Consider the following 18,981-nt stretch of genomic DNA (forward strand, 5'->3'; position numbering starts at 1 on the left):
TTGAATCGTTTCAAATCGTATCGTATCAAATCATATCGAATCTTTTCAAATCGACTTTTTCCTGGAGAACGATTTTGTGATGCAAATGTATTACTCTTTTGAACGCATATTGTTTTGAGAAGCAAAACGCTTTATTTTTTAAACCCCAGCCAACTAGCCGGACTACCTTCATCAACACCAAAACGAGGCTGGAACTCGGCTGCTGATATCACGTTGCTGATATGGGATGTTATACAGCTTCATGTCAGAAGAGGTGAACTATCCCTTTAATATCTAAAGAATTCACTCTTTCTGCGCCTCGGATCACAGAAAAATCCTCCTGGGAAACTTGTTTCTCTGACTTTTTACTCAAAGGTGTGAACTGAACTGATTCTCCTGTTCGTCCGTGTCAGAATGAGTTCACCTGCATGAACAAAAGTTAAATAAATCAACACAAAGTGAGTTCATGTATGTTCAGGTTGCCCCCGCGTCCTGCTCATCTTTACCTCCACCCAACAGGCGTTGGGTCCCATAGAACGTTTCTATGGGAACCAGCAGGAATAAACTGGAAATGTTCAGAGTTGGAACGTTTCTATGGGAACCAGCAGGAATAAACTGGAAATGTTCAGAGTTGGAACGTTTCTATGGGAACCAGCAGGAATAAACTGGAAATGTTCAAAGGTGGAACGTTTCTATGGGAACCAGCAGGAATAAACTGGTTTTTAGCTTGATATGGTTGGTAAGCGTAATGTTGGCTGAGTATCTCTCGTGTTCCTCGGTCACACTACTTACTGTAGCGCTCAGCGGGGGGAATGTTTCTTCATCACGTGCACAGATTCTGTGCTTCTGTTCTCACTGTTGAACACGTTTGAGCCCAAAGACACAAAGTCGAGGACGAAACTTACTTTTTTCCTTTATTATCTGACAGAAAAAGCGAATGATTCCTAATCAGGCCTGTCGAGCCGTTTCCTGTATTTTGACCATGCCCTGTAAGCTTCCAGCGTTTAGAACGAGCAGCTGGCATCACATCTGGATTATTTCTGGGCCGACATGTGAACCCTAACTCTAACCTCCAAAGAAACCGACTCCAAAGGGTTTCATTCTGCCAGCGCATCCCTGCAGGCGCTGAGGAGCGGTGCAGCAGCAGCGCAGCATGCGGGAGGCAAAGAATCTTTTACAGCAACATCATCACCGCCGGCGCTGCGGGGGGTTCGTTTATTAGTGAGAGAAGGGGGGGCTCGACCACGAAAATACTGAAAATGTGAGTTTGGAGCAAGCACATGTGCAACAAAGTGAGGCTGTCCTGATGCGTTCCCTCTGGAGCTCACCTCTCCTTCTCGCTTCTGGATGTCGTCAGCTTTGTCTCCAGCGTAGGCCGACTGCAGGCGGACGGCGTCCTCCTGGAGCTGCCGGACCTGCGAGCGAAGAAGCGTTCAGGTTAGCTTAAAGAGGATATTAGGAAATTAGGATATTAGAGGATATTCCCTTCTTAAAGGAGCCCAAATCAAGAATGACATCAACTAGAAAATTTCTGAAGAAATTTTGATGGCTGCCAATCTACTGCCCGCCCTATCAAGAAACCCTTTAGTTCAGTTAAAGCTGAGTCTCCTGTCGCATATAAACTTTGAATGAGGACTCTGTGATGTCGTATGGCTGAGTTATGAGGCCTCTAAAATGGGGTAGTTTTTTAATTTTCAATGAATTTTCCCTTCTAAAATTTTCCCACTATTTCCCATTTTGCCAGAATTCCTTTAGACCAGGGATGGGCAACTGGCGGCCCGGGGGCCACACACGGCCCTCGTCCTCACTCAGTACGGCCCGCAAAAATAGATCAATAATAATTTAATAATTAGAAAATAAATAAATAAATAAATGTAATTATACTGTTGACCGATAGAGGGCGCGCCATACACAAACAATAGCGGGGCCCGGGCCGCTTTCCGCAACAGCGAATAGGAAAGTCAAGAGCCATGGCCACTAGCAGTGGCAAAAAGAGAAAACTTGACCGAGAAAATTGTATTTTTCAGCCAAAATGGGAAGAAGAAGAGTACCTCTTCACCGAATTCAAAGGAAAACCGATGGAAAACAGATATAAATTCATATAAAATGTGTTCTTATTGAGAATCATTTGTAGCGTCTTTCATATCCAATTATTCGAAGTGTGTGGTCATGTGGCCCTCCAATGATAGTGCGGAAAAAATGTTGGCCCTCTTTATCATGGAAGTTGCCCATCCCTGCTTTAGACTAATGAAAGTCAAATGTCGAGGTCGTTGCTCACGCAGTGGTGTGCTTTTTATGTCGGTCGGACCATCGGTGCTACACTAGTTAGCCGTCAAAATTTAGGGCGGAAACGGAAAAATTATATTAAGTATACACAAGAGTAATATGTGTGCCTTCGGCATTGGCACCCATAATTAAACAAAATATAGATTCAAAATACACATAAAATATATAAATGAGCATTAAATGATCTAAAATACATTTAGAAGCGTTAGAAAGTGAATTCAGCTTCATCATTTATGCTGAAAATAAGCTTCAAACATCCTTTAATTTGTGATAAAACTGTGAGTTTAAGTGGACATTGAGCCAGAAACTGATGATCCGGTTCAGTTCACACTTAAATCTATAGACACTCGTCTGGTTTCCTCTCAACACTGAAGTAAATCTGAAGCAATCTTTTAAAAAAGCTGCAATGAAAAGAAAAAAAGGGTCTGAATGAGGTTACTACTCATACTCAAACTACCCAAGATGCAATGTAACGTGATGTCGCCGATCGTCATTTCCTGTCAAAACGGCAGTTTCAAGCTAGCTACAACGAGGGTAGGATGGCCGACAGAGGTTAGGGAAATGAGCCAAAGAAGAGACTTTGGAGGCATTCCCTCTGAGCCTGAAAGATGCAGCCGACAGCTTTTTACTGGTGTTTCACGCCCCGTCTGTACCTGTGTTCCCAGGGCCTGGATGTCGTGTTCGAAGGTGGTGTGCATCCTCTGCAGGGTCTCCACCGTGTTCTGGTCCCGGCCCAGCTCCTCCGGGAGCTTCTTGTGCTTGTCCAGGATGCGGTTCAGGATCTCCTTGGCGTCGTGGTAGAACTTGTGGAGCTCGTAGGAGGCGGAGAGGATCTGCGTCCGGGTGTCGATGAGCTCCAGCAGGTCGGCCCAGGCCTCGTTCAGCCCGTCCTTCCACTCGGCGATGGTGGCGGCGTCGCCGTGGCCCGAGTTGATCAGCTCGTCCGCCTGCCGGTTGACCCCGTCCACGCGCTCCTGGCCGATGTTCCCGGTGTCGCGGGCGAATTCTCTGAAGCGCTCCTGCAGCATCTGAGGGTCCAAGATAAAAAGGTTGAAGACACAAACTGACCTCAGTTTGAGCCAAAACGCTTCACGACCTTGTTAAAGGTGCGTGTTGTACTCACGGTGACGTGCTCGTAGTCCTGGCCCAGTTCGTGCGACCCGGCCACCACCTCCCTCTCGGCGATCCACTGCTCCAAGTCGTCCACCTCCCGATTGAGCTGGAAGAGCTTCAGACGCTCGTCCAGCTTCCCCCGACGCTCCTCCGACAGATCCTTCAGGCCGGCGTACAGCTTGTCCACCTGAGACTGACGCATGCCGATGCGCTCGCTGCAGACCGAGGGGAGAACATGTTACACTTTCCTCCTGACAATCATCTGCAGCCTGTGCTCTCTGTCCCATCTTCTGTCTGACTTCCTGAGCACAACCAGAAAACAGTCCCTGTCCTGAACCCGGGGCCCTGAACCCGGGACCCTGAATCCTGGGCCCTGAATCCTGGCCCTGAACCCGGGGCCCTGAATCCTGGCCCTGAACCCGGGGCCCTGAACCCAGGACCCTAAATCCTGGGCCCTGAATCCTGGGCCCTGAACCCGGGGCCCTGAACCCGGGGCCCTGAACCCAGGACCCTGAATCCTGGGCCCTGAACCCGGGGCCCTGAACCCGGGGCCCTGAACCCAGGACCCTAAATCCTGGGCCCTGAATCCTGGGCCCTGAATCCTGGGCCCTGAATCCCCTGCCCTGAATCCCGGGCCCTGAATCCTGGCCCTGAACCCGGGGCCCTGAACCCAGGACCCTAAATCCTGGGCCCTGAATCCTGGGCCCTGAATCTTGGGCCCTGAATCCCGGGCCCTGAATCCCCTGCTCTGAATCCTGGGCCCTGAATCCTGGGCCCTGAATCCCCTGCCCTGAATCCTCTGCCCTGAATCCTGGGCCCTGAATCCTGGGCCCTGAATCCTTGGCCCTGAATCCCCTGCCCTGAATCCCCTGCCCTGAATCCCCTGCCCTGAATCCCCTGCCCTGAATCCTGGGCCCTGAATCCTCTGCCCTGAATCCTCTGCCCTGAATCCTGGGCCCTGAATCCTCTGCCCTGAATCCCCTGCCCTGAATCCCGGGCCCTGAATCCTCTGCCCTGAATCCCCTGCCCTGAATCCTGGGCCCTGAATCCTGGGCCCTGAATCCTCTGCCCTGAATCCTGGGCCCTGAATCCTGGGCTCTGAATCCTCTGCCCTGAATCCTGGGCCCTGAATCCTCTGCCCTGAATCCTGGGCCCTGAATCCTCTGCCCTGAATCCTCTGCCCTGAATCCTCTGCCCTGAATCCTGGGCCCTGAATCCTGGGCTCTGAATCCTCTGCCCTGAATCCTCTGCCCTGAATCCTGGGCCCTGAATCCTGGGCTCTGAATCCTGGGCTCTGAATCCTCTGCCCTGAATCCTGGGCCCTGAATCCTCTGCCCTGAATCCCCTGCCCTGAATCCTCTGCCCTGAATCCTGGGCCCTGAATCCTGGGCCCTGAATCCTGGGCTCTGAATCCTCTGCCCTGAATCCTGGGCCCTGAATCCCCTGCCCTGAATCCTGGGCCCTGAATCCTCTGCCCTGAATCCTCTGCCCTGAATCCCCTGCCCTGAATCCTCTGCCCTGAATCCTCTGCCCTGAATCCTGGGCCCTGAATCCTGGGCTCTGAATCCTCTGCCCTGAATCCTGGGCCCTGAATCCTGGGCTCTGAATCCTCTGCCCTGAATCCTGGGCCCTGAATCCTGGGCCCTGAATCCTCTGCCCTGAATCCTCTGCCCTGAATCCTGGGCCCTGAATCCTGGGCTCTGAATCCTCTGCCCTGAATCCTGGGCCCTGAATCCTGGGCCCTGAATCCTGGGCCCTGAATCCTGGGCTCTGAATCCTCTGCCCTGAATCCTCTGCCCTGAATCCTGGGCCCTGAATCCTGGGCTCTGAATCCTGGGCTCTGAATCCTCTGCCCTGAATCCCCTGCCCTGAATCCTCTGCCCTGAATCCTGGGCCCTGAATCCCCTGCCCTGAATCCTGGGCCCTGAATCCCAGGCCCTGAATCCCAGGCCCTGAATCCTGGGCCCTGAGTCCTGGGCCCTGAATCCCCTGCCCTGAATCCTCTGCCCTGAATCCTGGGCCCTGAATCCCCTGCCCTGAATCCCCTGCCCTGAATCCTGGGCCCTGAATCCCAGGCCCTGAATCCCAGGCCCTGAATCCTGGGCCCTGAATCCTGGGCCCTGAATCCCCTGCCCTGAATCCTGGGCCCTGAATCCTGGGCCCTGAATCCTCTGCCCTGAATCCTCTGCCCTCAATCCTGGGCCCTGAATCCTCTGCCCTGAATCCTAGGCCCTGAATCCCCTGCCCTGAATCCTTGGCCCTGAATCCTGGGCTCTGAATCCTCTGCCCTGAATCCTGGGCCCTGAATCCTGGGCCCTGAATCCTCTGCCCTGAATCCTCTGCCCTGAATCCTCTGCCCTGAATCCCCTGCCCTGAATCCTTGGCCCTGAATCCTGGGCTCTGAATCCTCTGCCCTGAATCCTGGGCTCTGAATCCTCTGCCCTGAATCCTGGGCCCTGAATCCTCTGCCCTCAATCCTGGGCCCTGAATCCTCACCTGTCGGTGTGTCCCGCAGCCACCAGGCCCCGGCTGGTGCTGGACAGCTGGTGGACGGTGTCGGCGTAGTCCTCCACCGCCTGCTCCAGGATCTGATGCTTCTTCAGCATGGCCACCGAACTCTGCTCGTCCTGAAAGAGACGCACAGACCGCCTGAAGCTGCAGGAAACGCTTTCACGTGGAGAGAAGCTGGAAACACTGAACATTTACCAACGGCAGCACACGAACCACCACTTTACGGATCCGTTAAACCAGACCAACAGCCAGAAAAACACAGAAGCTACGCCTCGTTCTCAGGTCGAGGAGTCGGTTCTGCTTTTGGTTTCTATATTCGCTGTTACTGTAGTTATTAACCCCTGAGTTACATTCATAAGCGTCAGCCTGCCAGGCCTAAACAAGGTTAATGCACCTTTATCTTCATCCACTCAGGGTCTGTTTATCTGTGAATGAGCTCCGTTTCCCCGGCAGCAGATTAAATATAAGATCCCTTCATACAAATGTCTTCAAGACTCCCCGAATTTGAACAGCCTGCATATTAAATGCAAATGGGAAAGAGAGGGGGATTTGGTCATATCTGGGGATGAATGGGAAAACATTTGTAAATTACAATGGAAATCCACAAGTTCACACACCTGGCGAGAGTTTGGATGGAAAAACGTTGTGAGATTTTTTTATAACACCTGCTCAGAAGAGACACCGAGGTAACGAATGAAGCTGTTGGAGGGTGTGAGGCCAATCATTATCATCTATTTTAGGATTGTCCAAAACTCTCATCGTTCTGGCATGAGATCCTTGATTGTCTGGAACATATGTTTCAAATGACTAAACAGTTTGATGTCAGCTCAATGTATTTTTGTACCACAGTATTACATTTGCAATGAGATATTATTGATTGGAGCAAAGAAAGCTTTAACGAGGAAATGGCTACAACTCAACACACCGACACTGGAAGACTGGCGAGGGACTGTTCACAAAATCTACATCATGGAGAGAAATGGGGAGTCTGTGTCAAAATGGATCAGATATATAAGATCTGAACTGCTTTAAATATCTCTATTACATGGCTTGAAGTTCCAGTTTACTAATCTTGATGGAAAATTGAGTGAATGTGACTCTCTTTGTTCAATTGTTACTATTTTATACACTGTAAAATGAAAGGGAGAGTAACATCTTGGAGGGTATGTTAGCGCAGTTATCCATGTTTTTGTATTGATCTGTATGTGTGTAGCAGTGCTGAAATGACTTTCTATGCATCTCCCTGATAAAAACAAAATGCACTCAATGCACATTCTGACCTAAATCTATCTAAGAATCATAAATTAACTCAGTGATGGCTCTGTGAATGTCCACCACAGTTGTTTTTCGTTTCCTGTCAGAACTTCTTCTTCTACTGAACCATTTTGAGTTAGTATGCGAGTTTAAGTAAGCGAGAAGTTCCCGGATGCATACTAGATTCTCCGAAATGTTGGGTATGCATCATGCATCATCCGCATAGGTTTAAAGCTATAATGTGTAATATTTCACGGACAATGAATGTCTCCATGTCGCTCCGCCATTTTAAAACTACGGGATTTGTAGAAGGACATGTCATCAGCTTCGCATTTTCCATTTCCACATTGGAAACGGAAAATGCGAAGCTGATGACATGTCCTTCTACAAATCCCGTAGTTTTAAAATGGCGGAGCAACATGGAGACATTCATTGGAGTGTAACACTCTTATGTACATTCGTATGCTGAATATAAAGAATATAAGAACACTGCACTTTTGTGATGGAGGTAATTAATAACGATTGAGGTAATACTTGTGAATGATAAGACTCAAATTTGTTAATAGACAACGTGAAATATTACATATTATGGCTTTAACCCGCCTCCTCCGGCTCGGACACACCAACATGGCGGCCGTTCCGCTCACCTTGGCCTTCTCCTCCGACATCATGTACAGCTCCTGCTCGCTCATCCAGGCCTCGGCCTCGGCGGCGTCGAAGTAGTACTGCTGGGCCTCGTGGGCCTCGCTGAGCCGGCCGTGGCGCTTCTCCGTCTCCTTCCGGATCTTCTCCCACAGCGACTGGAACTCGGCGAGCCGCTGGCGGATGGGCTCGGCCGTGGCGCTGCCCTCCCTCAGGACGTGCTGGCTGCGCTCGAAGATGTCGTCGTAGCGGGGCTGGTGTCCCTGGATCTCCTTCTGCAGCGTCTGCGGCGCCCGCAGGACAGAGAGCGGTCACACGGGGGTCCGGCCTCCAGCCGCCTTAAAGGGACAGTTCGCCTCTTCTGACATGAAGCTGTGTAACATCCCATATCAGCAACATCATTTCTGAACATCTTCTTACCCCCTGCTGCGTCCTGTGAGCAGAGTTCCAGCCTCGTTTTGGTGTTGATGAAGGTAGTCCGGCTAGCTGGCTGGGGTTTAAAAAATAAAGCGTTTTGCTTCTCAGAACAATATGCGTTCAACAGAGTAATACATTTGCATCACAAAATGGTTCTCCAGGAAAAAGTCAGAGCTCACAATCTCTTGGCCCTATTTTCTCTCCCTTCGTATCACTGCCTGCTGCCGCCTGCCGACAGCCGCGCCTGTTACGCTGTTTGCTGCTCGGAAGCAGGGGACTGCTCGCTCTGCACAGCACGGAAAGGAAAGGAAAGGAAAGGAAAGGAAAGGAAAGGAAAGGAAAGGAAATGAAAGGAAAGGGAAGGAAAGGAAAGGAAACTAAATGAAAGGAAAGGAAAGAAAGAGAAGGAAAGGAAAGAAAAGAAAAGAAAGAGAAGGAAAGGATAGGAAACAAAAGGAAAGGAAAGGAAAGGAAATTAAACAAAAGGAAAGGAAAGGAAAGGAAATTAAACAAAAGGAAAGGAAAGGAAAGGAAAGGAAAGGAAAGGAAATAAAAGCTCGGAAGCAGGGGACTGCTCGGTCTACAAAGCAGGTAGTGATACGAAGGGAGAGAAAATAGGGCCAAGAGATTGTGAGGTCTGACTTTTTCCTGGAGAACCATTTTGTGATGCAAATGTATTACTCTGTTGAACGCATATTGTTCTGAGAAGCAAAAGGCTTTATTTTTTAAACCCCAGCCAACTAGCCGGACTACCTTCATCAACACCAAAACGAGGCTGGAACTCTGCTCACAGGACGCAGCAGGGGGTAAGAAGATGTTCAGAAATGATGCTGCTGATATGGGATGTTACACAGCTTCATGTCAGAAGAGGGAACTAGCCCTTTAAAGAGGCAAACTGTCCCTTTAACACCACATAAAAGATGAAGCGCGTACCTGGTTCTTCTTTATCAGCATCTGCACCGTCTGCAGGTTGTGCCCGTGGTCGGTGGATGTGGCCAGAAGCATCCTCTCCTCCACCCACAGCTGTAGACACAAAGAGAGAGTTTACTGTAAGTCTGCTGTGATTCCTCCACCTCCTCCACCTCTGCAGCTTCCATTACCGACACGCTCTACTCACGATCTCGTCCTCCACGTCCCGGTTGAACTGGTGGATCTCGCGGGAGGCCATCAGGTTTTCCCGCCTCTTCTTCACCGGGGCCTGCAGGGCCTGGAACTTCTTCTCCACGCCGATCCTCTGGCCGTCCACCTCCTCGGAGCCTTTCCCCTCCTGGCTGAGGGCCTGGGACTGAGCCTGCAGCTCCTCCACCTCCTTCTGACGCACCTCCACCTGGCTCTCCAGCATCTGAGGGAGGGGGGGGGGCAGATCACAGGGTCAGAGGGGCAGATCACAGGGTTAGAGGGGCCATAAAACAGTTCCAATGCAGAGATTCAAGGTAAAGAAAAGGGAACAAACATTCATAAGAGCTCAAATGTGAATGATTAGCCCAATCAAAGATGGAGATTCTCCTTTTCCATCCTCTGGGGATGCACCTAACATCAAGATCTATCCTTTTTAAGGGGAATTCTACACATCTTATTTATCTTTTCAGTTTTCCAGCTTGTCGGATCGGACTTTTCTCTAAAAAAGCAAAGTGTCTGCAGAATAATCTGAATCAAATAAAACAGAAACAACAAAGTCACATGTTTGCTCCTCGTAAAAAGAATGAATTTAAGACTCAAAAGATCGTCTCAAACAGAAAAGCGTCCAGTTTTATGAAAATCTTATGCAGGATGAAGATGATGAAAGGGAACAAACATTCATAAGAGCTCAAATGTGGAAGATTAGCCCGATCAAAGATGGAGATTCTCCTTTTCCATTCTCTGGGGACGCAGCTAACATCAAGATCTATCCTTTTTAAGGGGAATTCTACACATCTTTTCAGTTTTCCAGCTTTGTCGGATCGGACATTTCTCTTGTTAAAATTGGCTTTATTAAATGTACTTTTCCACGATGGACATGAGACATGACCTTAACTGAGACCTTAACTGATCCAGAGAATATGAAGACAAAACAATTAGCCTGGGAAGCCAGGTGTAAGGTTCACACACACACACACACACACACACAGTTTGGCTTATTCAGAGAATATGACGAAGCATGTTGACGAAGCATGTTGAACCTACTCATGTCCAATCACATTTGGTCGACAAGGGGTCCAACCTATGTGAAACAATGAGGCATATAAATTCAAAATGTTACCGGAAATCGAGGCTCTGTCTGACGGATTTCCTGCGAGAGTTCTGTCATACCGAGTGCAGCGCTGAGATACTCCATTTGTTGACAGAAATAAAGACTTCATTTAACTTGAGATTACTGCGGCTTGTTCTTGAGCTTCCAATGAAAGAATCGATCTGACACTCTAAAAAAAGCAAAGCGTCTTCAGAATAATCTGAATCAAATAAAACAGAAACAACAAAGTCACATGTTTGCTCCTCGTAAAAAGAATCGTCTCAAACAGAAAAGCGTCCAGTTTTATAAAGATCTTCTGCAGGATGAAGATGATGAAAGGGAACAAACATTCATAAGAGCTCAAATGTGGAAGAAAGCCCAATCAAAGATGGAGATTCTCCTTTTCCATCCTCGGGGGACGCAGCTAACATCAAGATCTATCCTTTTTAAGGGGAATTCTACACATCTTTTCAGTTTTCCAGCTTCGTCGGATCAGACTTTTCTCTAAAAAAGCAAAGTGTCTTCAGAATAATCTGAATCATATCCAGGAATCAGATAAAACAACAAAGTCACATGTTTGCTCCTCGTAAAAAGAATGAATTTAAGACTCAAAGATCGTCTCAAACAGAAAAGCGTCCAGTTTTATAAAGATCTTCTGCAGGATGAAGATGATCTGCTTCTCCAGACATAAAAACATCCGTCTCGTCGCCTCCTCAGGAGACCGGCTCGCAGAAGGAAACGCGACGAGGCGCCGATCATCTGCGGAAAGCCGAGTGTGAGACGGCATCACGGGGGAAGCTTCCCTGTTTAACATATCAAACGCTGCTCTAACGAGCTCAGGCTTCCTCACGCAGTCGCAGCTTTCGCACGCTCTGCAGGGTCTGCAGGCTCTGCAGGCTCGTCTGAAACCCCCCCGACTCCGACTGGAACCGGGTCTGAAACGGTCCAACCTGAAGCTGGTTCTGACCTGCGTCCTGAAGCCCAACCGGTCCTCACAGAGACAGGCATCCATCCAGGCCAACACATGCTCAGTTGGCTTGAAACACTTCAAATGAGGGATTACATAACCTCTGTGTGTGTGTATGTGTGTGTGTGTGTGTGTGTGTGTGTGTGTGCACGTGTGTGAGTGCACGTGTGTGTGTGTGCGTGCACCAGCAGATGGGTTACGTAACAGCTTCGACTTCAGCTCACACGACTGTAACTACGAGGGGATTAACAGCAGGACTTTAACAGCTTTGGGAGCCAACAATCAACACCCAACGCTGTGACATCATCAGGCCACGCCCCCAACGGCTTTGGACTCCACCCGGACTTTAACATCAATGACTCGTGATTAAAAGCTTAACGTTTTAGTTTCTTTTTAAGCATCTAATAAATCAAAATTCAAGTAATTTAACTTTATTGATTTCACGTCTGTTTGCAACAACTACCCAGAATCCCCTGCTCCAACGCGGCGTGCAGTGAGGTCACAGCAGAGAACCGCGGCGTTACCGGGTCCCATTTCAGGAAGCTTTGCAGCGTGCAACACATGCACAACGTGCACGTCCAAAATCACAGACGGGGAGGCAACAACGTCCAACTGTTGGACATCTGAAGCTACATGAAGAGCGCTAAGCGAAGGCTGTCAGTGGGTAGCGTTAGCTTACAGGCTAAGTACGTTTTCCAGCTTAATAACGAAGGTTTTAATCTTTTTTTGTTTCATATTCAAAGTTAAAGACTTGGACCCGACTCTGGACTTCCACATCCTGACTTTGGACTCGACTTGGACCTCATGTGTCTTTATTTGGAACCTGACTCGAGACCTGTTCCCACTGCTAATAATTAGCGCCTGTGGGACCAGAACAGCTGTTGGAGCTACGTGAACACGGCTTCCCTTCAACACATCACTTTCTGAGCTTTAATGGAGCCCCAGTGATCCTAACCCGGATCAGACCGGTTCTGTTTGGGAACATCAGAACCAATCAGAGGAACCCTGTTTGATTGGGCTTCAAACAGCTTCTGCTCATGCAGGCGATTGGTTCTCACTGGGCCCTAAAATCTTTGTTGTTTTTCTTTGAAATGTCCGTCATTGAATCGTCTGCAGACACAAAGAATAGCTGAAACACCGAGAGCATGAAGGGAATGTGGAGTTGGAACATAACGCTGGCGTACATATCAGGATATCTGACAGTTTTGGGTTATTCTGGGTAAAAAGCTTTGATGAAAAGCTTTAATGGAGACAGAAAAGATGAACGATCAGATGTTTCAGATAATTCTGCTTGTTGTTTTTTTCTTCCACTGCTGCTTTAAGCCGCAGATAAAGATGCAGTTTGATGACATTCAGATGGTTTCCATCTCCAACCTGACCATTAGGTGGCAGTATTTGTTAGATTTTGCTGCTCAAAGTTGGCTTTCAGCACATAAAGACCTAGAAAAGGCGTTTAGAAGAACTTTAAGTCGTTTAACTTTCTGTTAAACTGAGAGGATTATTCTCTGAATTAGTCTGGACCTGGAACCTCGGCTCTTTCTGAGGGTCTTTACCCAGAGGGTCATAGGATTAAGCGCTATGAAAAAATGTTTAGAAATATGTGTTCTCTACAAGCAAAAAGGACAATATCAAGGAAAAGCTTTGGTAAACCCGCTGTCGCTGTATGGTTTAGGGAAATAACTTCTTGTTTACCTCTGGAAAAAATCTCTTACACTCTCAAACTATATTTCTTATCGGTTCAGTCTGCTCAGTTAAATTTATTTTTACCTTTATTGTTAAATGTAGAAATCTGTTTTTATTTAGTTTACTGATGTTTATTATTATTACTATTATTATTATTATTTACCCTACTCTTCATACTGTAGATTTGTATATAACTGATGTTTATTTCTCTGATGTTTATTCTATTCTATTTGCTTCTTTTTCCTTTAATTGTTTACATATCTCTTATACTGTACGCTGTTGTAACACAATAATTTCCCAAATTGGGATGAATAAAGTATTTATCTATCTATCTATCTATCTATCTATCTATCTATCTATTTCATAATGTTTGGAGTCGCTTCATTAATTTTATGAAGGACAATGACTCGTCACATCTGATGGACGGGCCTGGAACGGTATAGCAACCAGTTCTTTCTTCCCCATGACTATACATTATGATAATATATCTTCTGTGGACTCATGATTATGTGCCTTCATAGAGGAAGCTCTCTGACCGCCATGTTTGGGTTTCAGTCTGTTGGTACTGTTGTATGTTGGTACACTTGTTCTTGTGTGTCTTTTTTACATGAAAATTCATTAAAGATATTGTAAAAAAAACCAGAGGATTCACAGGAAGTCGACTGGAAACATTGCCTCAGCAGCGCCGGACCCCCGGACCCCCGGACCCCCGGCGCCTCACCTGCTGCTTCTTGAGCAGGATGTTGACGGAGGTGAGGTCCTTGCCATAGTCGTCGGACTGCAGCTGCCCGTCCAGGCCGATCAGCCACTTGTCCAGGTCGGCGCAGCTCTGCGTGAACAGCTCCGCCTTGTTGGCGTCGAACAGACACTTGGCTTTGGCCTGCGTGGTCGACTCCAGCTCGTCCCACATGCCCTTCAGGGACGCCAGCTTCTCCTTCACCATGGCCTCGGTCTCCGGCTTCTCCGCCATCAGCGTCTGGCCCTCCTGAAACACAAGGAGGTTTTGGGGTTCAGCTTCGAGCATTCAGGGGAGAGTACGGCGTCATCAGCCCGGGGAAACAGACGCTCACACATTCTGCACGCCACTCTGTAATGGCTCTGTAACGGCTCTGTAACGGCTCTCTGTAACGGCTCTGTAACGGCTCTGTAACGGCTCTCTGTAACGGCTCTCTGTAATGGCTCTCTGTAACGGCTCTCTGTAACGGCTCTGTAATGGCTCTGCAGGCCGCTCTGTAACGGCTCTCTGTAACGGCTCTGTAATGGCTCTGCAGGCCGCTCTGTAACGGCTCTCTGTAACGGCTCTCTGTAACGGCTCTCTGTAACAGCTCTGTAACGGCTCTGTGTAACAGCTCTGTAACGGCTCTGTAACGGCTCTGTAATGGCTTTGCAGGCCGCTCTGTAACGGCTGTGTAACGGCGCTCTGTAACGGCTCTCTGTAACGGCTCTGTAATGGCTCTGCAGGCCGCTCTGTAACGGCTCTCTGTAACGGCTCTGTAATGGCTCTGCAGGCCGCTCTGTAACGGCTCTCTGTAACGGCTCTGCAGGCCGCTCTGTAACGGCTCTCTGTAACGGCTCTGTAATGGCTCTCTGTAACGGCTCTCTGTAACGGCTCTCTGTAACGGCTCTGCAGGCCGCTCTGTAATGGCTCTCTGTAATGGCTCTGTAACGGCGCTCTGTAACGGCTCTCTGTAATGGCTCTGCAGGCCGCTCTGTAACGGCTCTCTGTAACGGCTCTCTGTAACGGCTCTCTGTAACGGCTCTGCAGGCCGCTCTGTAATGGCTCTCTGTAACGGCTCTGTAACGGAGCTCTGTAACGGCTCTCTGTAACGGCGCTCTGTAACGGCTCTCTGTAATGGCTCTCTGTAACGGCTCTGTAATGGCTCTCTGTAACGGCTCTGTAATGGCTCTCTGTAACGGCTCTGTAACGGCTCTGTAATGGCTCTCTGTAACGGCTCTGTAACGGCTCTGCAGGCCGCTCTGTAACGGCGCTCTGTAACGGCTCTGCAGGCCGCTCTGTAACGGCTCTGTAACGGCGCTCTGTAACGGCGCTCTGTAACGGCTCTCTGTAACGGCTCTCTGTAACGGCTCTGTAATGGCTCTGCAGGCCGCTCTGTAACGGCGCTCTGTAACGGCTCTGCACGCCGCTCTGTAACGGCTCTGCACGGCTCTCTGTAACGGCTCTCTTTAACGGCTCTGCAGGCCTCACCTTGTCGATCTTATCCAGCCACTCCTTGTTGGACTGCAGCTCGGCCATGAAGGCTTGGTGTTTGAGCCACTTGCTGTGCAGGTTCCTGGCCTCGTCGTACGACATGTCCTGGGCCGTCAGCATCTTCTCGTTGATCCACAGGTTCAGCTGGGGACACACAGGAAGTAAATCAGCTGTGGCGGACGGCGCCCTCTCCTCTGAGGTGCTCAGAGTCTGCGGTTTACCTCCTGGCAGTCCTGCAGGAACTTCTGCAGGTCTCTGTTGTCCTTCAGCCTCATCAGCAGGTCGTTGGCGGCCTGTCGGTTCTTCTTGTGTCTGACGAGCAAAAACAAAGACTTTCTGTTTCAGAAATTTCTTGTAATGAATTCATTTAAAAGCTTCTACGAATCACAGCAACAGGAAAAACTACGAATGATCTGGTCCTCGGTCACCTGTGGTCGATGGAGTCCACCTTCTCCTGGACGCGCTCGGCGCTGATGTTTCCGTCGGCGACCAGGCGGCGGCCGGTGTCCACCACGCTGCCGATCTTCTCCTCGTTGGCGTCCATGGTGGTCATGAAGTCCTCCTGCTTCTTGATGGCGGCCTCGGCGCCCTCCAGGGTGCTGGGCATCTCGGTGTGGGCCAGGACGTACTCCTGATCAGGAACAAAAGCCAGACGTTACCGCCAGGAGTCATTTTCAGAATAACAGAATAACCATGGCTGTGTTCCAAACCGCATACTTCTCCTACTACTCCTACTAACTTTCTGAGTTAGTATGTGAAATGTTGGGTATGCATCATGAGGTTACTACTCATACTCAAACTACCCAAGATGCAACGTAACGTGACGTCGCCGATCGTCATTTCCTATCAAAACGGCAGTTTCAAGCTAGCTACAACGAGGGTGGGTTCACTTCCTGTTTTCAAAACAAAAGCACCAGTTGTATCGTAATGGCTTTCCCTATGATAAAAGGCAACGGGGATTTTATTTTGAGAAAATAACAGGAAGTGCGTTAGCTCACTGCGGCTAGCTTTAGTAGCGCCGAATTCATGGGAACAAAATTGTAAACAGCCGGTATTTTGTCAGGTTTTCAACACGTTGGGGATCTAAACGACTACTTTCTCACCTGAAAATGTTTCAAATGTTGCTAAAGTTTACAGAGTTTAGAACTTAAGAGAAATCAGCTTCAGGCCGGCTGATTTCGGCCCCGGCAGGAGCGAAATGCATTGTGGGTAAACGCTCTGCATAGTGTTTGAGCGATGAGTATGCAGTATGTAGTATGTAGTATGCAGTATGTAGTATGTAGTATGCAGTATGTAGTATGCAGTATGTAGTATGCGGTTTGTAGTATGTAGTATGCGGTTTCGAACACAGCCCATGTTGCTGCAGTGAAGGCTTCCCACCAGCAGGTGGCAGCATCGATCCTTATCATAGAGAAAAGAGAATAGATTCATAAAGGGATCGATCAGGGTTTTTAAATCAGTTCAGGGCTACAAACTACATCAAATGATAGAATAATTATCAACATGTGACACAAAACTAAGGCGGTTTTCAGCTGATCGTTGATTCAGGGATTCTTTCATAGACGCTTCATTATTTGATGCATTTATGCTTTTCTTCTGAGCACTTTTGTTCATTCTTGTGGTTTTTTTGCTTTATTTTTGTCGGGTCTTTGAGCAGATTGAGTCTGATTACAGTATAAAAAACTTTGTATCCTTCGGTTTCTCTTTAAAAACACGACTTCATCTCGTTCAGACGACCTGATGAAGTCATGTTTAAAGAAAGATTTAAAGCCGACTGAAATACGTCCTTCGCAGGAAAGAAATCTGTTAAACAAAGAAGAAACTAAATCCTGTTTGGGTCATTTGCTCTGATATTTAGCTGAAACACTCAGTGTATTTAAGTCTAGGCTGAAGACACACCTATTTTCAGCTGCGTTTGAATAAAGCTCAAAACTTAATCACATTTTAACTCCTGATTTTATCTATTGTTCTTATTTCTTTCTTTTTTGTTTAAAATTTAAATCATGCTTTTTATTTCTACTGTTTTAATGTATCTGTAAAGCACTTTGAATCGCCTTGTAGTTGAATTGTGCTGTACAGATAAACTGGCCTTGACATTTAATCAGGTAACTGTTCCTGCCATTGTTTACGTGTTTAACCTGCAGAGTCAGGTGGCGCTGGACCGTATCCCAGCATGCACTGGTGCACACTGCACCGGGATCAAATCGAACCCGTGTGGTGGAGAACTGGACCCACGCCCAGTCAGGGGTTCATCTGCTGAACACAGCGACCTCACAGCATCAATAAGAAAGCTGTGTTCTCTCTGTGGTCACATGACCAGATCCGCCCGTCACCACTGGAGGAGGCGGCGCCTGACATCCTGCAGAGCGTTTACCCACAATGCATTTCGCTCCTGCCCGAGCTGAAATCAGCCGGCCTGAAGCTGATTTCTCTTAAGCTCTAAACTCTGTAAACTTTAGCAACATTTGAAACATTTTCAGGAGAGAAAGTAGTCGTTTAGATCCCCAACGTGTTGAAAACCTGACAAAATACCGGCTGTTTACAATTTTGTTCCCACGAATTCGGCGCTACTAAAGCTAGCCGCAGTGAGCAACGCACTTCCGGTTATTTTCACAAAATAAAATACCCGTTGCCTTTTATCATAGGGAAAGCCATTACCATACAATTGGTGCTTTTGTTTTGAAAACAGGAAGTGAAGCTACCCTCGTTGTAGCTAGCTTGAAACTGCCGTTTTGACAGGAAATGACGATCGGCGACGTCACGTTACGTTGCATCTTGGGTAGTTTGAGTATGAGTAGTAACCTCATGATGCATACCCAACATTTCAGAGAATCTAGTATGCATCCGGGAACTTCTCGCTTACTCAAACTCGCATACTTACTCAAAAAGTTAGTATGAGTAGTAGGAGAAGTATGCGGTGTCGAACACAGCCTTCGTCTTTGTTCCTGAAGGAGTGTGGCGGGTTACCTGGTTGTTGAGGAAGGCCTCGGCCTGCTTGGTGTCCCTCAGGAACAGCTGGTAGGCGTGGGACTGGGACAGCAGGTTCTGCCGGTTCTCCCACATCTTGTGCAGCTCGTTCCAGCCGGTGTCCAGCGCCTGCAGCCGCTGCCGCAGGAACATGTACTGCGCGTCCGTCTGGCCCTGCGTCACCATCTCGCCCATGTCCCGCATCTTCTGGTAGTCCTCCTCGTAGTTGCGGATCTCGTTCTTGATGCCCTCGTGCTGGGCCAGCAGCTTCTCGGCCTCGGCCAGCGTGTTGGGCATGTCTTCGGAGGCGATGACCGTCTGCGTCCGCGACAGCCACGACTGGAAGTCGTCCAGTTCGCGCAGGAACTGCTGAAGCTTGCTGGCCTCGCCCAGGGACTCCTCGCGGTTCTTCAGGGTGTCCTGCGAACAGACGGATCAGTGACCTCCGTTTCAGTTATCGGGACAGATTCAGTGAAACAGACCCCCCAAAACTAAGCGTAACCCGGGTGAATCCTCAGGCTTTTCTTTGGAACTGCACAGTATCACACTAAAACTGAGGGCTGCACTAATCTCATGATACGATACGACATTCAGCCAACGATTCGATTCGATTCAATTCACTTTCATCATTTTTTGGGGGAAAAAAAGGGACAGTGCGATTTGACATGAATCGTGTCTGATTGGACCGGTGGTCCGACCTTTGACCCAGAAGGACAACATCGCCAGACAAACAGAATCCAACGA

General features: G+C 48.5%; 1 protein-coding gene across 5 annotated transcripts in view; it reads right to left on the reverse strand.

Annotated features, from left to right (window-relative positions):
* LOC142388663 (spectrin beta chain, non-erythrocytic 1-like) overlaps window positions 1–18,981 on the reverse strand; it is a 179,619-nt gene that overhangs the window by 18,180 nt on the left and 142,458 nt on the right. For all 5 annotated transcript variants that reach the window (XM_075474226.1, XM_075474210.1, XM_075474191.1 and 2 more), the window contains 12 exons: window positions 18,238–18,657; window positions 15,699–15,901; window positions 15,492–15,582; window positions 15,268–15,414; window positions 13,783–14,046; window positions 9,320–9,544; window positions 9,136–9,225; window positions 7,791–8,069; window positions 5,875–6,005; window positions 3,389–3,593; window positions 2,919–3,293; window positions 1,308–1,394 (listed from right to left, as the gene is read on the reverse strand). In XM_075474226.1, the coding sequence (XP_075330341.1) occupies window positions 1,308–1,394; window positions 2,919–3,293; window positions 3,389–3,593; window positions 5,875–6,005; window positions 7,791–8,069; window positions 9,136–9,225; window positions 9,320–9,544; window positions 13,783–14,046; window positions 15,268–15,414; window positions 15,492–15,582; window positions 15,699–15,901; window positions 18,238–18,657 (2,517 nt within the window). The remainder of the gene's footprint in view (window positions 1–1,307; window positions 1,395–2,918; window positions 3,294–3,388; window positions 3,594–5,874; window positions 6,006–7,790; window positions 8,070–9,135; window positions 9,226–9,319; window positions 9,545–13,782; window positions 14,047–15,267; window positions 15,415–15,491; window positions 15,583–15,698; window positions 15,902–18,237; window positions 18,658–18,981) is intronic.

The sequence above is a fragment of the Odontesthes bonariensis genome, chromosome 2 (assembly GCF_027942865.1).
Source record: "Odontesthes bonariensis isolate fOdoBon6 chromosome 2, fOdoBon6.hap1, whole genome shotgun sequence".
NCBI classification, from domain to species: Eukaryota; Metazoa; Chordata; class Actinopteri; order Atheriniformes; family Atherinopsidae; genus Odontesthes; species Odontesthes bonariensis.